Source organism: Tupaia chinensis, unplaced genomic scaffold, assembly GCF_000334495.1.
Source record: "Tupaia chinensis unplaced genomic scaffold, TupChi_1.0 Scaffold000574_1, whole genome shotgun sequence".
NCBI lineage: Eukaryota > Metazoa > Chordata > Mammalia > Scandentia > Tupaiidae > Tupaia > Tupaia belangeri.
Window position 1 is genome coordinate 3149345 of NW_006160088.1, and position 20490 is coordinate 3169834.

A 20490-nucleotide genomic window follows, 5' to 3' on the forward strand; every position below is an offset into this window, starting at 1 on the left:
GGTGCGTGTGCATATGTGCCCAAGATCCCGAGAGGAGAATGGAGGAGAAGGGATTGCGGCGTGGCCATCCCCTCTGGGGGGTGATTTCTCGCTTTCTATCTCTCTCTGTCTGTCTGGCAAGCGCATGCGCCATATAGCAAAAACTTCTCCCCAAAACACAACCATGTAGGATGACTTCATTTCCAATTTCAATATAATTTTTCCCGCTTTTAAGTCTTTGTCATAGGCCGCATGTGTTTGCCAGAGACACAGAGACAGAAAGTGAGAAATCCCTGTCCTGGGGGTGACCAAGTCTCAATCCCTTCTCCTCCATTCTGTTCAGGATTTTGGGAACGTACACACATCCCCAGCATCATTTTCAAGCTGCCAGGTCTGGGACTTCAACTGTGGTCAGCCACGTGAGGGTCTAGCACCTTAACCACCGTGTCACCTGCTGTCCCCTCAATATAACTTTAAAAAGTAATCTTAATGAAACAGTGCTCTGCTATCACAACTTACAAAGTTTTAGAAACTAGATTATTATCAATTATGTACTAGAAACTGTAAGAAATTACTAAGCAGTTTTACAACAATTCTGTTACCCTGGGCAAGTTATTTAATCATTCTGCAGGGGCCAGCAGGTGGCGTAGTGTTTCAGGCGTTGGACTCCCACGAGACCGATAGCAGTGAGTCCTAGACCTAGTCACCTGAAAATCATACTGGCACATGTGTGTGTGCCCAAAACCCCAGGAGGAGAATGGAGGAGAAAGGACTGCGGTGTGGCCATCCCCCTGGGGAGAGGGATGAGTTCTCACTTTTTCTGTCCCTCTCTGGCAAGCACATGTGCTCGATGGAAAAAAAAAAAACCTTAAAAAACCAAAATCATTCTGCAAAAAATTACTGCCAACCTACTCCAAATGTGCTGAAGAGTTCATGTTTTAGACCTATTTTCAAGCTCACTTTTCAATCATATAGGCAAAACAGTTTTGTATATTTACAGATCTGTGATGTAATGTGTAGGTTAATCAGCTTTATTTAGCCCTTCCACAATGTATGCATATTTAAAACATCATGATATACACCATAAATGCATGTGATTTTTGTCAACTCATTCTTGGCCTTAGTGTTCTCACTTGTAAAGTAGAATAAAAATACTCTCTATTTACTTCGTAAGTTGTTCTAAGGAGCAAGTTTAGAACGTGAGAGCGCTCTGTGAAGTCAGTCTACACATTTACCAGATATGAGGAAAACGGTTTCCCAAAATGAGAACAGGTGTCACCTTCAAGACATGCTCACTTTTTGAATAATAAATAGGAGAAGTGAGGCATGAGGGTGATAAGCAACTTGCTCACAGTTGAACCTGAAAGCTGAAGATAGAGTCTGGTCTAGGTCCTGGGCCATTAGAAAAACTGGCCAAGATGGCAAGGTTAGAAAAAAGAAAACTCCAGACATCTCAAATAACATTCTTCAGTTCTAACTTTAGTGACGGTTCTATTCTCTTTGTAAATTATATACGTGTGAAGGGTGAGACATACCATTAGGGCCCAAATTCCATTGACTCTTAAAGCGGGATTTTCGCTCTGGGTTAACCCACAGAGTAGCTCGACTGCTCCTGATTCTAAAATCGGCTGAGATTAGAGAGGGAGAAAAGCACAGCGTTAGTCAGGCTTGCGAACTCAGTGTGCACATACCCTGGCGCTCGGCTTCTGACCCTCTCCCCACTCTCACCCAGAGCATCCTTCACAGAGCTGGGGGTGACGAGGCCATAAAACTCGCCTTGGGCAGCGTCATTTCACAACCCCCCAAAAACAACATAATTCCTGCCCTGTGCCTTCTCTTTGCAGTCTGGGAGGACCCAGGAGACATCGAACTATCTGCACATCTCACACCCACCCGTGACCCCGTCCCTAGCTCCCCAATGCCATCCCACTGCGCGCTGTCACGGCTGCCTCGTTTCCACATCGCTCCTGTGTGCTGCTGACAGGCGGGACTATGAAGCAATCGGTTGGTTTTGGAAAGAAAAGCAACCAGATCATTCTTCTAAATTACCAGTCTTATTCCAGGCGTGCGGCAGGGTTCACAGTGTGGAGACATTTTCAAGGGCTAGTCTTGCAATTATGTAGGCAGAACAGTTGTGCACATTTATAGTCACGCCACACTTTACCCCTAAATTAGCCTGCTCTAGCCTGGTCGCTTATTTTATTTATGATACCTGGCTGAAAATGGGTTTTGGCAATTTCTCAAACATTCAACCCTGAGAGGATTACGATTTACCACCACCAGCAAATGCTTAAAGGCCCTCTGTCAAGTGGACTGTAGACATGTCTTAAGCAGTTCAGGCCTACAGACCTATAAAAGGGGAGTGCGTTTCAAGACGCCATTTTTGAAGAGGAGACACATTCCTCTACTTGTATGAATTGTATTTGAAAAACTTTCTATTTAAAATAAGTTCAGACTTGCAAAGTAGCAAGAACGATGAAAGGAACTCCCATATATTCTTTTCTGAGATTCACCAATTTTTTTTAAGGATTATTTTATTTAACTTTATTTATTTTTTAAAATTTGGCCAGAGAAGGACAGAGTGAGAGGGAGAGGGAGAGAGTAAGAGAGAGAAAGAGAGGACCAGGTCTGGGACTCGAACCACAGTGGGCCATGGGGGAGTCCAATGCCCTTAACTACCATGCCACCTGCCGGCCCCCAGATTCACCAGTTTTTTGCCATAACTGATTTATCACTGTCTCATTCCATACATTTATATTCATATTACTTATTTTTTCTGAATCATTGGAAGTAGAGTACAAACCCACTTCAGGCCCCTTTATCTTTAACACTTCAAAATACTTCAATATGTATTTCCGAAGAACAATGATATTCTCCTAAATAACTACAGTATGGTTACCAAATTCAGAAAAGTTAACATTAAATTAAGACAATACTTTCATTGAATCTATCGCTTAATTTTGTCAACTGGCCCCAAAACATTCTGATAGTATTTACAGTTCATGATCCAGTTTATTTTATTTATTTATTTATTACTTGGGGGGGGGGCAGGTGGAGGTTTTTGCCTTAGGGTACCTGCGCTCACCCGAAACAGAGAGAGAGAGAGACAGTGAGAGGGAAAGTGAGAAATTACCCCCAGGGGATGACCCAGCACATGCACCTGGTGTGAGTTTCAAGTCTCTGGGTCTGGGACTCGAACCACGGTCAGCCATGTGGGAGTCCAGCATCGGAATCGCTATGCCATCTGCTGGCCCCAATTTATTTATTACTTTTATCTGCATTTATTTTATGTTGAATTTATTCCCGTGCTTAGATAAGTTTTTGTTTCTTAAGTTTCTTCTGGGACATCTTCTCCTGTGCAACCTCCTCTTCCGGTGTAGGAACAACTTGCCCCTTTTAGTAATAAAGATCGCCTCGCTGTGGCGGGGAGCTCACGGATGGTTAATCTGACCACGAGCTCTGCGAGTCGGTCAGTTATCTTGGGTGCCTTGTCCACGTGAACGTGCTCAACGACCAGAGTTACTCTCTGCATTTTCAAGCACGTGCAGCAGAATCCAGCACTCTTTTCTGGGCCGCCAACCCTGTGTCCAGCTCCACTGCTTGGCCTGGGCACCTCTGCCAACACCACCATCATACAATGCCACTATCGTAATGACGGGAAGGCACGCAGCTCTGTAAAGTGGTGCCTTGCAGAGACTCGGAGGCCTTCCAGAGACTTGGCAGTTTTTCAGATATGCACATCCTTGAAGGCCCGGCAGCTTCACGGGTGTTCTTAAAGTGAACATGAATTTCGGAACTTCTTGGCTTGCATGACTTTGTGGGGTTCTCTGGGTCATGTGAATAGCGAACCATTTCAAAGATCATCTCAGGTCACTTATGAGAAGAGGATCCAGTTTATTTATTTATTTTAAAAATTTCTATTCTTTTTTGAGAGGTTTTTGCTATAGGGTGCATGTGCGCGCCAGAAAGACAGAGAGAGAGAGACAGAGACAGAAAGCGAGAAATCAGCCCCCGGGGGGGATGGCCACGCTACAATCTTTTCTCCTCCATTCTCCTCTCAGGATCTTAGGCACGCATGCACACACATCCAGGGTGAGTTTAACCCACCAGGTCCAGGACTCAAACTGTGATCGACTACATGGGAGTCCAGTGATGTAGCCATTACACCATCTGCTGGTCCCACCAGTTTCTTTTTAATATATTAAAAAATCAACCATATTAATGACCCTATGCCTGAGGTCATTTACCTTATTCCCTCGCCAGACCTCAAATATTCTACAGGTGGATCTGTGCACCCTAAGGGCGGTTCAGGATGACTGACAGTATTGCACTGGCTGTAATGAGATCGTCATCAGGTCAGGACCCCACTGATGGCCAGAGGACAGACACGGGTGCTCTGGCACAATGGCCTGCCTGTGTCTTCAGAGCAACTACCAGTCGCTCCCCTTCTGTTCCACGATCTCTGCTTGTGGAGAACTGCGTCTGAACTTCTGCCTTGTTAACACCGTGTTCCTAGTCATCGTGAAAGCCAGCTGGTGTGATAATGCATAACATAAATTCAACAAAAATGAGTCTACTAAATGTATAATAAAGCTAAGTTCATGACTGGGGCAGACCAGAGGTAGTATATATAATACAGTAACACTAACTTTACAAGATTTCTTTCTCTTTTATTAGAGTTTATCTTGATTTTTTTTTGTTTGTTTAAAACATAAATACATGCTCAAATAATTTATAAAATGCAAAAAGAGAGAGGGGTAAAAAATCCCCACATTCAATCCTTCCCCAAACAACTACCATTAAACAGTAAAAGATTATTTTCTGATACCAAAAGTTATCTTTTTGAACTGACTTATAACCATAGTTTACAAAATTGAGCCTTATCTTCAGTAAATATAATTTGAAAGAGGTCTGTTACTTGCGTAATGATTTCTTATATTTGCAGCTGCAGTGGTTTAGTCAGCTATGGGCGGTACTATCTTTGAAATAAACTGAATATGCCAGGTAAAATAAAAGGAATCACGAGAATAATAACCACATTTCCAAATGAATGACACACTTGTGCCCTGAGCCCTGCTGCCACCCTGTGTCAAACTGGGCAGGAGTTTTAAAGCCTACCCCACAGCGTCAGGGCCGACTACTGTGAAAAGCACCTGACCACGCTCTGGCCGGTCAGGGCAAAGCTTACAACAGGAAGAGAAAAGCAGTACTAACCTCTTTGCTTGGAGAAAACTCAAGAAGAAGATTACACAGCATGGAAGATGCTACTACTAGAATTTCATCTGGTGCGTTTTGTAAAACCTATGGAATTAAAAGGGGATACTATTAATGATATGGAATCACGGAGGTCAGATCATAAGAAGACTAAAACAGAAACGATTTTTGACTGCTCACATGGGGGAGAGAGTTAGAAAGACCCACTCGATACTGAACGTTACCTACCTGCTATCATTGGACGGACCCAGGTCCTCATCGCTATCTTGCTCAAAGAACCTGTAACCTCACTGGGAGTGGATGGGGGGAGACGAGACTTACGTCAGGGAGCCAGGGAGCGACACTCTATGAGAAGCTTGGAGAGCACGGGACTGATCTGGGACCAGCTGGCTCATTCTGTGCCATCCAATCTGGCAACTTACCAATCTACAGGACTGCCCTAAAGCTGGACTTTCCAATGTGTTTCTAGCAAGGCTTTTTTGGTCAAGAGAATGAACCAAGCTACTACACAGACTGTGTGGGAGGCTGGTCTCAGGACCGGATCTGCACAGCCCTGGTGCTGAGCCCGACGCTTCCATGAACCAGATGTGGGAGCCTGAGCACAGCTTTTAACTTCAACCTACAGATTTGATTTTTTTCTCTATCAACTGAAGAAAATCATGTCTCCTTGATACAACTATTTATAATTGAATGTGACATGGTAAAGAATAAGGGAAGCAGCACAACGTGGAAATTAAAAACAGACGGCCTGGATGCAAATTTCAACTTAACAGCTAAATAGGTATATGAATTCCTTAGCTGTAAAATAGGGATAATGACAGTACCTACTTCATAAGGTTGTGCACAAATGAATATACGAAAGGATTTTGGAACAGTAATGGTACACAGTAATAGCTATATAAGGAAGGCTTTCAAAAAGGCAATTTACTGCCATAACTGCTGTTGATATTAGGAATATTATCAGGCACAAAGTAGGTAAAGAGTAAACTAATAACTACAAACTCTCACTGAATTCAAAAGGCAGTTTTGCACGATGACTGATGTTCCTTCTGTCAGCTGTCATCAGAACCTATTCATTCTCTCCAGAAGCTTAGAGAAGGCTTCAGCAACGCCATCACTCATGAGTAGTCACTGCCCCTTCCGCTAGATCCTCTGCATCTGGGGTCATGTCAGGTTCTGGCTTATGATCCCAAAAGGAGTCCAAGAAGTTCATTATGCAAATTGGAAATGGACAATCCCCAAAAGTTCCAGGAGTTAACTGTATCACCTGCCTTCCTCACCAAAACCAAGTCTGAAGCTCCCGCATTAAGAATAAGAAGAATTATAAAGTAGGAACGGCTCTCGGATGCTGGGCTTTAAGTTTCCTGCGAACTGTGAGTTGCGAAAGACCAGGTCACACAGACTCGGCATGCTGGTCTGTGTCTGCTGAAGCCCCTCTGAGACTTGCTCGCCCTGCCTCTGCCGCCTCGCCTGCCCCCCTTTCCCGGCGGTCTTGTGGTTAAAGAGGCAAACCGCACACAGCTGGCTGCAGGTCCAGCCCCAGCCCCGGCCCAGCCTCAGCCCCAGGCACGTGAGCACGCCCCATCCGAGAGCACAGGGAAACAGAAAAGGGACTGTGGCTGACCACGTGTCCCTGCGGGGTGCTTGCTGCTTCTTTCTCTCTGTCTCGCCTGACGAGTGCACACACCTTCTGGCAATTACAAATAAACTAATTTAATCAATTTTATGAAATAGATTTTGGTTAGGGCCCATGGACTAGTTAGGGCAGCGGGATTCTATATAGCCAACCCTGTGGTTTGAATTCTGTCTCTGGCAGCTTGAAAAACACACCCAGTGCAGAGGTGTGCATACCCCAAATCCTGATAGGATGGAGAAACAGAGGAGAGAGATTGTGCTGTGACCTCCAGTGTGCCCAGTGGGGGTGCTTTTTTTTTTATTTGAGAGGTTTTTCGCTATAGGGCGCATGCGCTTGCCAGACAGACAGAGACAGAGAGAACAGAAAGCGAGAAATCACCCCCCAGGGGGGACGGTCACGCCGCAATCCCTTCTCCTCCTGGGATCTTGGGCACGCACGCACACGCGCCCGACGTGAGTTTTAAGCCACCAGGTCCGGGACGCGAACCACAGTCAACTATGTGGGAGTCCAGCGACATAGCCATTACGCAAACTGCTGGCTCCCCCCACTGGGGGTGCTTTCTCCCTCCCACCTCCTTCCTCTCAAGGGGCTCACATGCCGACTAAGAAGAAAGTTTCCTGAAGGAGTTATCTATGCACCTATGGTCAAATCTGTCCTGGTCTGGAGCAACCCAATGACACTGTGCTCACATGATAGTCAATACGCGTCTGTGGACCGAGAGAAACAATCATTTTCTTCTCTCTCTCTCTCTTCTTTTTTGGAGAGGTTTTTGCTATAGAGCGCATGCGCTCGCCAAAAAGACAGAGAGAGACAGAGAGACAGAAAGCGAGAAATAACCCCCCAAGGGGGATGGCCATGCCGCAATCTCTTCTCCTCTATTCTCCTCTCGGGATCTTGGGCACGCACGCACACGCGCCCGACGTGAGTTTTAAGCCACCAGGTCCGGGACGCGAACCGCGGTCGACTACATGGGAGTCCAGCGACAGCCATTACGCTAACTGCTGGTCCCTTCTCTTTCCTTCTTTTAAAAAGATAATTACTTATATAATTTTTTTATTCATTTATTTATTTTAATTTGACCAGAGAGACTCACACACACAGAGAAAGAGAGAGAGAGAGAGAGAAAGAGAGAAAGTCAGAAAGCAAGTCACCAGGTCCAGGACTCGAACCATGGTTGGCCACGAGGGAGCGGCCAGCACCTTAACCACTTCGCCACCTGCTGGTCTCCCAAGAATCACTTTCCAAAATTATACAGCTGAGAACACTGGTTGAAATTAGTGAATGCCTACCAAGTTTTTAAAAAGTTGCTATGCTTGACATGATTCATTTAAAAAAATATTATTCACTGTCTTATTAACTTGCACTTAAGTTTTTGTTTCAAATTAGGTAATAGCTAACGAGAAACTAAAACAGGTAAGAACCTATGAACTTTTCGATCTTTTTTTTAAGTTTTAGACAGAGAGAGGGCTAGTGAGAAGTCACCCCCTGCTAGTGGGATGGGCATGCCACAATCCCTTCTCCTCCATTCTCCTCTCAGGATTTTGGGCACACACACTCAAGTGCCAGGCATGTTTTTCAAGCCACCGGGTCCAGGCCTCAAACTGGAGTCAGCGTCTTAGTCACCACACCGTCAGCTGGCCTGATTCTAAGAGCTTGTTTTTAGATTTTTGCCTTAGGATGCATGCATTCACCAGAGAGACAAGAGACAGAGAGAGAGGGAAAGTGAGAAATCACTCACTGGGGGTATGGTCATGCTGTAAACCTCAATTCTCCTCTCAGGAATTTGGGCATGTGCACACATGCATGCACACACACACACACACACACACACACAAACACACACACCTGGTGTGATTTTTCAAGCCATCCCTAGGTCCGGGACTGGACTCACGTAGTTGGTCATGCGGGATCTAGCACCTTAACCACCATGCCACCTATTGGCCCCAATCCTATGAACTTTTTAACAGCATTTACTCAAGGTAGTATAAGATTATAATGTGTGAAACTCAGAAGTTGACCTCTAACAGTGACCAAATAGAGTTTCACTAAAATAGGAACAAAAGAAAATCACAGAGAGGTTTTTGCTATAGGGCACATGCGCTTGCCAGAGAGACAGGCAGAGACAGAGAGACAGAAAGTGAGAAATCACCTCCACCCCGGGGGATGGCCACACCGCAATCCCTTCCCCTCTATTCTCCTCTAGGGATCTTGGGCACGCACGCACACGTGCCTGGACCACTGGGTCCAGGACTTGAACCGCAGTTGACTACATGGGAGTCCAGCAACATAGCCATTACACTAACTGGTGGTCCCAACAAATAAAATTTTCCATGAAAACCAAATGCCTACTCTCCTGTTCTCCTGTGCTATGCTAACTGTTAAAAAAGAAAAAGAAATCAGCAGATATGCAAACAGCCTCTGAGCGGTGAGGAATCTGAAAGAAGCTGCAGTTACTCACTGGTTTGTTTCCACATTTGGGATACTAAGCTTTAATGTGCAGAGCCAGCGCTCAGGTGTAATTACACCCTTACGTGCCCAGGTACACAACCTTGCCCAGACCTTTCCCAGTAGGAACCATCCGTGGGTGGAAACCACACTCGGCTCCTTTCCTGATGTGTACGACAGAGGGGACGGAGCTGCACGATCAAGAGGAAATGGCTCCGGATGAGAAGGGTAATTTTGAAAAGCAGAAAAACACTTAAAAAATCTTGAATGGATAATCAGTTCAAGCTGTCATGAAAAAGGTGCAGTTTAAGGACAAGAAAGAGTGGGGAAAAATAAAACATTTAAGAGGAGAGCCTTGAACAGTCCAGGAATGCTGAATCTGGCTCCCACGGCTTTGGAGACGGGACTGTGGGCCTGGGAAGGACTTTCGTCGGTGGGAGCTGGCACCTGCCCCCTCTGCCCACAGCAGGCATCTTCCCAGTGTGGAAAGGCACTGGTGCTTAAGTTGGACAGAGTGGGGAGTGGGTAAATCTGAGATGTGGGGCTTTAAAATTTTTTTAAGTTATTATTTATTTCTTATAGGATACATGAGCTCACCAGGGAGAGAGAGAAAGAGACAGAGAATGAGAAAGCCATAAACCAGGTCACGCCACACGGTCAGCCAGGTGGGAGTCCAGCGCCCTGAGCCACCATGCCACCTGCTGGCCTCGAGATCTGGGGCTTTTAGTGCGGTTCAGAAGGACAAAGGTAGCAAAGGACTGAGGACTATTCAGAAGAGCCAAAGGAGGAGGACAGAGTGAAAGGGCGAGGCTCCGGGAGGGGTGCCCGTGGGCAGACACGGCTGCAGAGGCAGGCCCGCTGGAAACGAAAGGGACATGCAGTCCTGCAGCCTCCCGAGGCCGTACCACGACAGCATTTAGACCAGACGCCTCTTCGTGCTCCCCGGCAGTTCCCAACAGTGACTCATACACCCCGTCCTGTCACCCCTACCGCGGAGGCACCTCCGGGATTCACTGTGGCCTTCCTAACCCACTGCTCTCGCCTTATTCCTGGACGTCTGCCGCAGACCGTGTCCTCTGCCATGAGACGGACTCCCACGAGTAGAGCGCCTCAGCCTAGAGTTTCCCACGGCTGGAAGCCCGGGTACCTGTTCACCGGCCTGTCTACACCCTGCCCTCACCGCAGGCAGGAAGGCACACCCCGTGCACGCTTCTGCTCAGGTCTGTCCTGCCCCAGGGAAATCCTCCATTTTCCTTCTGCCTTTGCCCACTTCATACTCCTCCTGCCTGAAGCTGTACTTGACTACTAAGGATACATCAGGGCTCCCACTCCAACCTGAAGTAAGTATTTCTCATGGCCAGTGTGCCTAGAGGGTTTTGCTCACCACAGGAGGCACTCCACAACGAAACAACAAAAGATTAAAAAACTAAAAAGTCCTGTTTACTGAATTCAAGGTCACTTAGTGAAAGAATGAGAAGCCCGAAGACTAAAATGACCCGTGGTTCTGTACACACGAGGGAGTAACATTATTAGCAGCAACCTGGTGCATACGCTAAGTCTCAGTTCAGATTCAGTTACTCTAAACCTTTTCTGAGGGTGGTGGAGGAGGCCCTCAAGAGACCTTACATTAAACAACAACAACAACAAAACAAGGGAGGGGGGCCAGCAGGTGGTGTAATGGTTAAGGTGCTGGACTTCCATTAGGCCGACTCTGGTTCAAACCTTGGACCAGACGGCTTGAAAATCATGCTGGGTGTGTGTGCAAAAACCCTAAGAGGAGAACAGAGGAGGGGACTGTGGCATGGCCAACCCTCCTGGGGGGGAGGGGGGGTGATTGCTCACTTCCTCTCTCTCTTCTCTCTCCCTGGCAAGCACACATGACCTTTAGGAAACCTTAGTAAAAGACAAAGGGATTGCCAAAAGACTTAATGTAACATGTAAATGATTAATTCCTTTCCTTTTTATAACTAAAATTCTGAGGTCAACTGTGGCTACAACTTTAAAGTAGAATATTAAACGGGCTGGCGTGGTGGTCAAGGGCACTGGACTCCCACATGGCCGACTGTGATTTAAGTCCCAGACCTGGCAGCTTGCTTTCTCACTTTCCTTCTCTCTCTCTCTCGCTCTCTTGCTCTGTCCCTCTCTGGTCAAATTTTAATAAATAAATACAGTTAAATAAAATAATTCCTTTTTTGTTTTGGAGAGGTTTTTTTTTTGTTGTTAGTTTGTTTTTTTGCTAGGAGGGGTTTTTTTTTTTTTTTTTTTTTTTGTTAGTTTGTTTTTTTTTGCTATAGGGTGCATGCATTTGCCACAAAGATAGAGACAGAGAGACAAAATGCAAGAAATCACCCCCAGGGTGGATGGCCACACCACAATCCCTTCTCCTCCATTCTCCTCTCAGGATCTTGGGCACACACGCACACGCGCCAGGCATGAGTTTAAGCCACCAGGTCCAGAACTCGAACCGCGGTCAACTATGTGGGAGTCCAGACACAGCCGTTACGTCAACTGCTGGTCCCATGAAATACTTTAAAAAATTTTAATGTATAATACTAAACACCTCGGGAGGTAGATGAATACCTAAAGCTTTAGTTAAGAAACAAACCCAGGCACGTGGTCTCCCTGACATAGGAGAACTGACGTCAGAAGCACAGCCTGCAGACTTACAGGTGCTCAACACGTCAGGCTGGAGCAGACACGCTCAGAGCGCTCCGCGCAGAAATCAGACCTGCTTCCAGAGCCAGGGAGCGCGTGGGCCTAGCACTACGGGCTCTGGAGCACGCCACTGCCAACCCTCTCCCTGCTGCTCACCTTCATCAACGGTTTCCACACAGCATGGTCCTGGAAGCTGGTTCGAAGCTGCTGCACAGATCTGGATAAACTGTGCAAACATCTACAAAAAATAACCGAAATTAACTTCACAAAAAGCTGGAGCTTTTACTTTCAAACAAACTACTTGGTATTTCGCAATGACTACTGAATACTTCATATACTGGGGTCTTCAAAAAGTTCACGGAAAACAAGTATTATGGAACCAGTATGCATGGATTTCAAATTTTACAATAAAATAAACTCACATTTTAATTCCAGTTTTCTATCAACTCTTTGAAGTCCTCTCATTTGTCTATGGACATTGTTAGGTCAACAACTCAGAACCCTCCATGGGCTTTGGAGATTAGATTGTTAGGTACTGTTAAAGCTGTATGAATTCACCTGATCGTACTTTTGAGTAACACCTGGATTCTGTGCGTACTCGGTGAAGGACCGGAAAGGAAACGGGTTAAACACAGGGCAGAGAATTTTTATTCAGACCATTTAAAGCTCATACCTGACGGCAGCTAACCGCACCTTGACACTAGACTCTGACAAGCCAGTCACAATTCGGTCCATCATATTTTCAGTCTCAATGATCTGGAGAAAAAGGTTAATGCTGCATAAATAACAACATGAAGGTGACAGACTTCACTGCTCGTAAATGCAAGCATGTTAATACCCACTACAAGTTTAACGCTGTTTTTGGCAAGAGTCTTTACCTCTTGAAGTTCTTCCCATCTTGTGGTGGGAACAGGCCGCTCATGAGAAAGGGAGGGCCAGCCCACCGAGAACCAGGCTGAATGAAAGGTATAAGAGGCACATTCTGTTTCTTTGTTTTTGAAGATGTTTAATACAAAAATTAAATGGCGTAAGTACTGCGGCACGGTAAGACAAACCATCTTGAGAAAGAGTAAAAAGATCCAAGTGAACTTTCATGGGGCAGGTTCCTGCCAGAGTGAGACTCCAGGAAAACCACAGTCCACACTCGGCCTCGTGGAATGAAACCTGCAGGTCTCAGACAGTCACCCTCTGGCTACTTTCTTCCTCTCTTTTTTAAAAAAAGAATTATTTTATGTATTCATCATTATAATTATTAATTTGACCAGAGAGAGTCAGCGAGAAAGGGGGAAAGTGAGAAAGCAAGCTGCCAGGTCCAGGACTTGAACCACAGTCAGCCATGTGGGAGTTCAGTGTTTTAACCACCACCATGCCACCTGCTGGCCCCAGTGGCTACTTTCTTACGGAGGAAATGAAGACTAAGTTCAATATTTAGTGAAGTACACTTTGCCATCTCTTACTACAGTACCAGTATCATCGCGAAGCTTTTCTTCTGTAACGTAAAAGTTCAAGGCCAGCCAGTGGCGTGGTGGGTAAGGCAGCTGGATCACACAGGGCTGAATGCAAGGTTTGAGTCCCAGACACAGCAGCTTGAAAACCACACTGGGTGTGTGTGTGTGCCCAAATCCTGAGAGGGCAATGGAGAAGGGACTGTGGCGTGATCGTCTCCCCCAGGGGCTTATTTCTCACGTCTCTCTTTCTCGGTCACTCTCTCTGGCAAACAGGCACTCTATAGCAAACTGGGGGGGGGGGGGGATAAGACTGCAGTTTTCTGCCATTAGGCAACAGAGATACAAACAGCGTGTGGAGGAAATCAATGAAGTTTAACCTCTATGGGCCTATGGAAAAATAGCCATCATATTAAGTGCTAATGCTATCAGAACACGAATAGCAACAAGAACAACGAATACTTGAGTTCTTCTGCAGGCATTGGGCTCAGCCTGTTACATTTTCTGATTTAACCTTCACTGTTCCATAGGCACTATTAAGATTATCCCCATCAACAGATTAGGAAATTCAGGACTCCAGATAATGCAGAGCTTCCCCGGAATCGCAGAGGCGCGACTGGGACCCAGGCATCTGGCTCTGGAGGTGGAAAACAGCCCTGGGTAAAGGAGCAGTCCTGGGTAAAAAATACCCAAGCGACTCATATGAGAATCAGTACCTTCACCTGCCAGAACATCTGGACCAACAGATGTTAACTCTGACCACAAAGAATCACCTGGGGAGAGTAAAAAAAAAAAATCTCCGGGCCGTACATCAGGCAATTAAATCAGGATATCTGGGGTGGGGACCGGATACCTGTTTTGTTTTTTAATAAAGCTCCTCAGGTGAGTCCAGTGTGCAGCTAAGGTTGAAGATCACTGACCGAGAGTAAACTGAGAGGACTCAGACTGGCTGAGCTCAGGAGGGAGATGATGGGGAATCTCAGGCTACTCCAGACGGCCCAGGAAATACAGCTGACATTAACAGTGACCCGGGGAGATCAACTAGGAAGAACGGAACCATGCTGCAGTGAGTCAGGGACCGTCATTTTTATGTAGTGATTTTGCAGTTTCCAAAGAGGCCGACGAAGATTTCTATGTTGATCGACTCCTCACCCGAGACCAGACCTCAGCCCACCCTTACCTTCGTTCACGCCTACAGTCCTCACCGTCACCTCTAGCTTCTAAACTCCTCCCTTTCTCGGTCGACCTAGCGTCCCATACCTTTTCTGCTTGACACAGTTGCTCTGCTTAGAAACTCCGTTTAGTAGACAGACCCCCCCCTTTTCCGGATGTTCCTGCTCTAGACCCCAAATTGCTGATGTTGCAGGAGAAAGCCACCCACGTTGGCTGACTGCTCTTGCGTGTGCCCTCTGCCTCAGTGGGGCCCTCAGGGCTGGCTCCCTGCCTGCAGCACATCCCCACAGTCCCTGAGGAGCTTGCCTCTTGTTTTAAATTCTTCCTGCATCCTAGAGGCTCTCACCCCATCGCCCACCTTCCTTGTAGGGACCTTGGTAGGGACCTCTGGGATGCAAGCTGCCTCGGCTGCCCACCTGTTCCTGGAGTGCCTCTACACCTTCCCTGCTCTCTTCACTCTTGCTATGCTCAAGTCCCAAAAAGCACCCCTCCGTACCCTGGCCTGCCCCACCAGATCCTTCTGCACCCCAAACTTTCACCTCCTGAAGCACTCCTGAGTGTCCCAGAGGCCCTGTCCATCGCCGTACTCTGTCTAACCAACGTGGTATGGGTTACCTCCGGACCCGGACCTGTTCTACACCGCCTTCCTCACCCCCAGGTCTGCTGAGGCTAGGCAGTGGTGCTGACGAACAGGGTGGCCGTCTGTGGAACCTCATTACGTCCCAAGCTGAATTAGTCGGTCACCTTGTCCCCAAGTGCCCTGGCTAACCCACTTCTCCCCTATGTCTGCAGCTGGTGGTGTTACCACTCTTCTAGCCAATCAGGCGCTAAGTGTGTGCTCGTCCTGACCCACCTCTTTCTCCCTCAGAATCGGTCAGTTCCTTCTGCACTATACGTATTCATCTCACCATCCTCACTCCTAGTGAGGACCTTATTACGTTTCCTCGGGAGTAAGGGTTACGTTTCCTAACTTCCTGTGCTACTGCAACCATCCAAGTCTGGCTTGCTGAGAAGTTACTTCAATCAAGTCACTGTTCTTGAAACAGATAAAGCCAAATCAGGACCCTTAGCATGGGGAGGAGACTAAGACCTGCTGCAGACGTCTCAGGGTCTACAGTCTGTGGCCTGAAGGCTCCTGGCGCGTGGGAAATCGTGTTTACTTAGAGATGAGTGACAACTCGGGGGCAGCAGCTGCCTGACAGGACACAGTGACGTCATCAGAGCCTAAGTGGCGGTGGTGGCAGGGAGGGGTGAACAGGACACGCGGTACTCTGTGAGGATGGAGAAATACCGTTAGCACCGGCTGCAGATGCTTAGGAGACCCGGCTGTGGGAGAGACGTGAAAGAGGCTCCTGGATGCTGACTGGCCACACCCAGCCGACGAGGTGGACCTGTCAAGGAGCAGAGCCAGCGTGGCGATCACGAAGGCACGAATCTCTGAAACCGCCTGACATCATGAAAACCCTAATTCTCCGGAAGAGATGGGCTGGGAGATTCTATAAGCTTAGACCATGGGCTCCAGTCCCCCCGTGGCTCCTTTCCGAAGTCAGCAGGGCTGAACCCGGGCCGAAGGAACAGGGTGCTGGTGGGTAGTCAACCCAGAGGGCGCGGCCGTGAAGGGAGTGTCAGGACGCAGACCTGCCGTGTAATCCTGAGCAACTCACTTTAGCTGTCTGGGCCTTCAGTAAAACGAGAGCACTCAGCAATGGCTATTTCCCTCCAATCGTGTGTGATCAGGAGGTGAACAAAGATCACATCAGTCTGGGCAAAATGACGGCCGTTCGGAAGCAGCATGGGGAGCCCGGCAGGCGAGAAGAGACTGGAGGCGGTGCAGGCCTCGTCCGACGGGGTGTCTGGATGGGGGAGGAGGCCCGGACGGCAAACGGCACAGTCCCTCCCTGCATTCCTGAAACCTTACCTGCAGTCCTCCATCCCCGTACTCAGCGGTACGAGCGTCCACTGAGCGTCGGACATGGCTTTAAGACCCGAGGGAGCGCGCTCTCGTTCCCGTCGCCTCACAGAGCTGCATAAGCCACGCCATCAGCAGGGCTGCTGTGTGACACTATGGCAGCAGAGCACCATGGAGGGACGGGCGCGTGGGCTGCAGAGTGAAATAAACGGTGACAAGAGAAAGTAGGAAAACACTCTTCACGGGGCTTTACTACCGACTGGGAAGTGGCACTAAGCGACTGTCACTGGAGGACACCCGGCTCGGGCCAGAGGACGGCAGAGTGCTCAGTGGTCAACCCCTGGCACCAGAGTACAGTGTCGTGCTCTGGGTTCCCTCGGGGTGTGTGGTGCCTAGCACCCTGGGACGAAGCGCCCTTCCCGAGTCAGATCACATGGCATGGGGGCTAGCTGGGGGTGACCTCCCTTCAGGTACGAGTCTGCCTTTCTCAGACCACACGATGTCAACAGGAGGAGGCCTGGACTTGTGAGCAAAACCTTCCTGAGGGACTTCGGTAACACTGCAAGGGTTCTAGAATGCATACTCCTTCCCCATCAGGAGCTCAGTCTGGGGGTGAGCACAAATGACACAGAAGTAGAGCATGAACCTAGGTTCTGATCCAAAGGCTCTCTGAGACACGGATGTGCAGCACTGACCTGATGAAGGCCGCGTGGCCAGAGGGCGCCGAGGCCACTGCGTGGACAGAGGGCACCGAGAATACCGCGTGGACAGAGGGTGCCGAGACCACCGCATGGCCAGAGGGCGCCGAGGCCACCGCGTGGACAGAGGGCACCGAGAATACCGCGTGGACAGAGGGTGCCGAGACCACCGCATGGCCAGAGGGCGCCGAGAATACCACGTGGACAGAGTGCGCTGAGGCCACCACGTGGACAGAGGGCGCCGAGAATACCGCGTGGACAGAGGGCGCTGAGGCCACTGCGTAGACAGAGGGCACTACCCTGCCTGACTCAAGGACTGGCATGAGAATGAGCGTGGTTACAGGGCAGGCAAAGGTCTGAAAGCAAGTCCGGCGAAGACGCTTCCAGGCCAGCAGAGGAGCGGGTGACTGCAGCTGCCACGACCCTCTGACCCACTTGAAGGTCTAACAGAGCGCCACACAGCTTTCCAGATATGGGTTGGGAAAGCCACGAGCAGTCAGACATGCTCACGGAGGTGCCCTGGAATGACCCCAGCCCCACGCTCCAAAGCCATGACAGGAGAGAGGGGGCCAAGCCCTAGCGCCCTGCAACGGCACCATAGGTGTCGAGTGGAGATGGAGGTTGACAGGCTTCATGGCTCTTGTCAAAGATTCCTCAGTCATAACTCAGTAAATATGCTCTGGAGCACAGCGGGTTGAATCGGCTGAAAAAGAAAGCGAGAGCGTGCCCTCTGTTACGCAGACGCTATCTCAGGCAGGTCTTGGCGATGGATCGAATCCTCGCACCCTTCTGCTCTGCTTTCTAGGGGCCTGGCCTAGAAATCTGACTACAGAATTAAGTCGCATAACACAATACAGCCTCACAGACTGACCGAGTCTCAGGGCAACGGGCTAGGTGATGTGGACCTCTCTGCTGCTGTTTCCCTTCATGACCACACGGTTTTGCTGAGCCTTCTGTCTCTGGAGAGGATAGGATTTACTAGAATAGGTCTGAGCCCGTCATCAGGACAGGGGGTCCCTATGACCTGTGAGGTAAGGGCAGTCAGCCTGGAGGGCTATGGAAGAAATGAGGAGCCCAGACCATACCAAGGCAGGGGTCCACGGCAGATAGAGAGCCTAGCTACCTAAGATGGCCTTCAGTTACAAGGGAGTTTCCCAGCCCTTCATGGGTGCCAGTGGACCCGCAGCTTAGCTGTGGCCAGAACGTAAAGCAGCCTTTCCTCAGACAAATGTGCAGTCAGACGTTGGTCTTCAGGAGAACCAGACCCAACTGTTCTGGCATGACCCAGGAGTGGCGCATTCTCCAGGTACTAGAGAAACTTCAGCCTGGACCCTGAACTATAGTCAAGCGGGCCGAGCAAAACGATGTGGAAACTGGGGGCCAGCAGGCTGCCTGGTGGTTACGGTGCTGGCTCCCACGTGGCCAACTGTGCAAGTCCCAGACCCATGGCTTGAAAGACACACTGGGCGCTTGTACATGCCCAAAATTTCAAGGAGAATGGAAAAGGGATTGCAGTGTAGTCATCCTCCCTTGTGGGGGGAGGCTTTCCACTCTCTTTTTCTGGCGAATGCACACATACTGTAGCAAAAAAATTTAAAAAAAGAAAAAAAAATCTGGAAATTGAAACAAGGAGTATTTTTGGTGCTATCAGTGAACTTCTTAACTAATTCAAAATGGGCGGTTTGGGGTCAAGGGCGTAGATGGCAAAGAGGGCCTTCTCTCTCTCTCTCTTTAAGAGATTTTTGCCATACGGCACACTGTCTTGCAGTGAGGCAGAGAGACAGAAAGTGAGAAATCATCCCCCAGGAGGATGGCCATGCCACAATCCCTTCTCCATTCTCCTCTCAGAATTTTGGGCATGCGTGCACATGCACCCAGTGTTAAGTTTCAAGTCACCAGGTCCAGGACTCAAAACTGCAGTTAGTCAGGTGGGAGTCCGGCGACATAACCATCACGCCATCTGCTGGTCTCAGAAGGTCTTCTCTTTGCATCAATCATTTTTGCTAAGGTGCACAACAGTGAGGCAAATACATTTTTAATTCTTAACGGGCTTTTGTGAAAGGTCTCCATAAAAAGTCCTAACGGAGCACGAGTTATAACAAGACAGAACTGGTCAGAAAGGATGAAGCTTCAAAGTGAGAAGAGGCAGCCCTCTAAGAGCTACGCAGGGAAAGGATTAAGTCCAGACAGCCTCGTTAAGTAGGAACTCAGCAGTCACACGGTGCAACACAAAGAAGTCAGGAAGAAAGAGCGGGTCTGGCCAGGAAAAGGGATCTGTGCTGGACAGGACCTGCGGGGTGCGATGGCGATGCTTTTTAGTCAACGCAGCGTCGATGCAGACGAATCCCGGCACACTCTCGGGTCTTCCTGAGCAGGGGTCACTTACTTTAAGCTCTAGTCCGTCAGCTAACATCTTTTTCCTTTTTTTAAACAGATGAGCACTATCAACACCAAGAAGTCGCGTTATCAGTGAAGTGGAGGCTGCTTTGGGGAACGAGCAGGGGTAGGGAGTGAAGAGGACAGTTAGGTACGGCACTCACTAGAGTGAGATAAGCTTGTCTAACCAGCTTTTCTGGGGAGGCCGAGGAGACAGGACCAGAAGGGCCTGGGGAGTGTCATCTTCTCCTGGGTTTTAGGAAATGATCATGTGATTTCACAAGATGACGGAGAATGCTTAAAGAATAGGGGTGACCAACTCCAGGGCCCCCCGGCAGGAGGTGAGAGGCCGGGAAGCGAGGGATGCTCCATCTGTATTTACAGCCATTCCCCAGGGTCTGCACACCCACTGAGCTGCATCCCCGCCTTGGCTCCACCGTCAGATGAGTGGCAGTACCGATGAGGGGACTGATGAGCTGCAGGAAAGCAGACCCAGGGCTCCCGCTGATTCTGCGTATGCTGAGCCGAACGAATATTTCATCGATATTGCAGTGTAATAATAATAATAGCAATAAAGTGCACAACAAACTTAATGCACCTGAATCATCCTGCAACCATCCTCTCCTCTCCTGAGGGTCTGTGGAAAAACTGTCTTCCACGAAACCAGTCCCTGGTAGCAAAAAGGTCAGGGATCGCTGTTGTATTTCACAACATGAAGATGCCGGAGCAGCTGATATCTGTGATTCTGAAGGACATATTTATACTATTTCCCTTTTATTAAGAACAAAACAAGAAGCTCCCACAGTACAAGGTCTTCCAAGAACCAGGCGGTGGTGGGGGGGCAGCCGCAGTGCTTGCTGTGGGCGGGGTTAGCTGGGAAGCAGATTTTCTTACTGTGTTCTGCACGCATTAATGACAGCAGACATAACTATGGGAAGGAACTGGCATCTGTGGCTGGTG

General features: G+C 48.6%; 1 protein-coding gene across 2 annotated transcripts in view; it reads right to left on the reverse strand.

The window, feature by feature from the left end:
* ARMC8 (armadillo repeat containing 8) overlaps positions 1-20490 on the reverse strand; it is a 122762-nt gene that overhangs the window by 49603 nt on the left and 52669 nt on the right. For both annotated transcript variants that reach the window (XM_014591443.2, XM_014591444.2), the window contains 4 exons: positions 12603-12685; positions 12086-12167; positions 5194-5280; positions 1515-1607 (listed from right to left, as the gene is read on the reverse strand). In XM_014591443.2, the coding sequence (XP_014446929.1) occupies positions 1515-1607; positions 5194-5280; positions 12086-12167; positions 12603-12685 (345 nt within the window). The remainder of the gene's footprint in view (positions 1-1514; positions 1608-5193; positions 5281-12085; positions 12168-12602; positions 12686-20490) is intronic.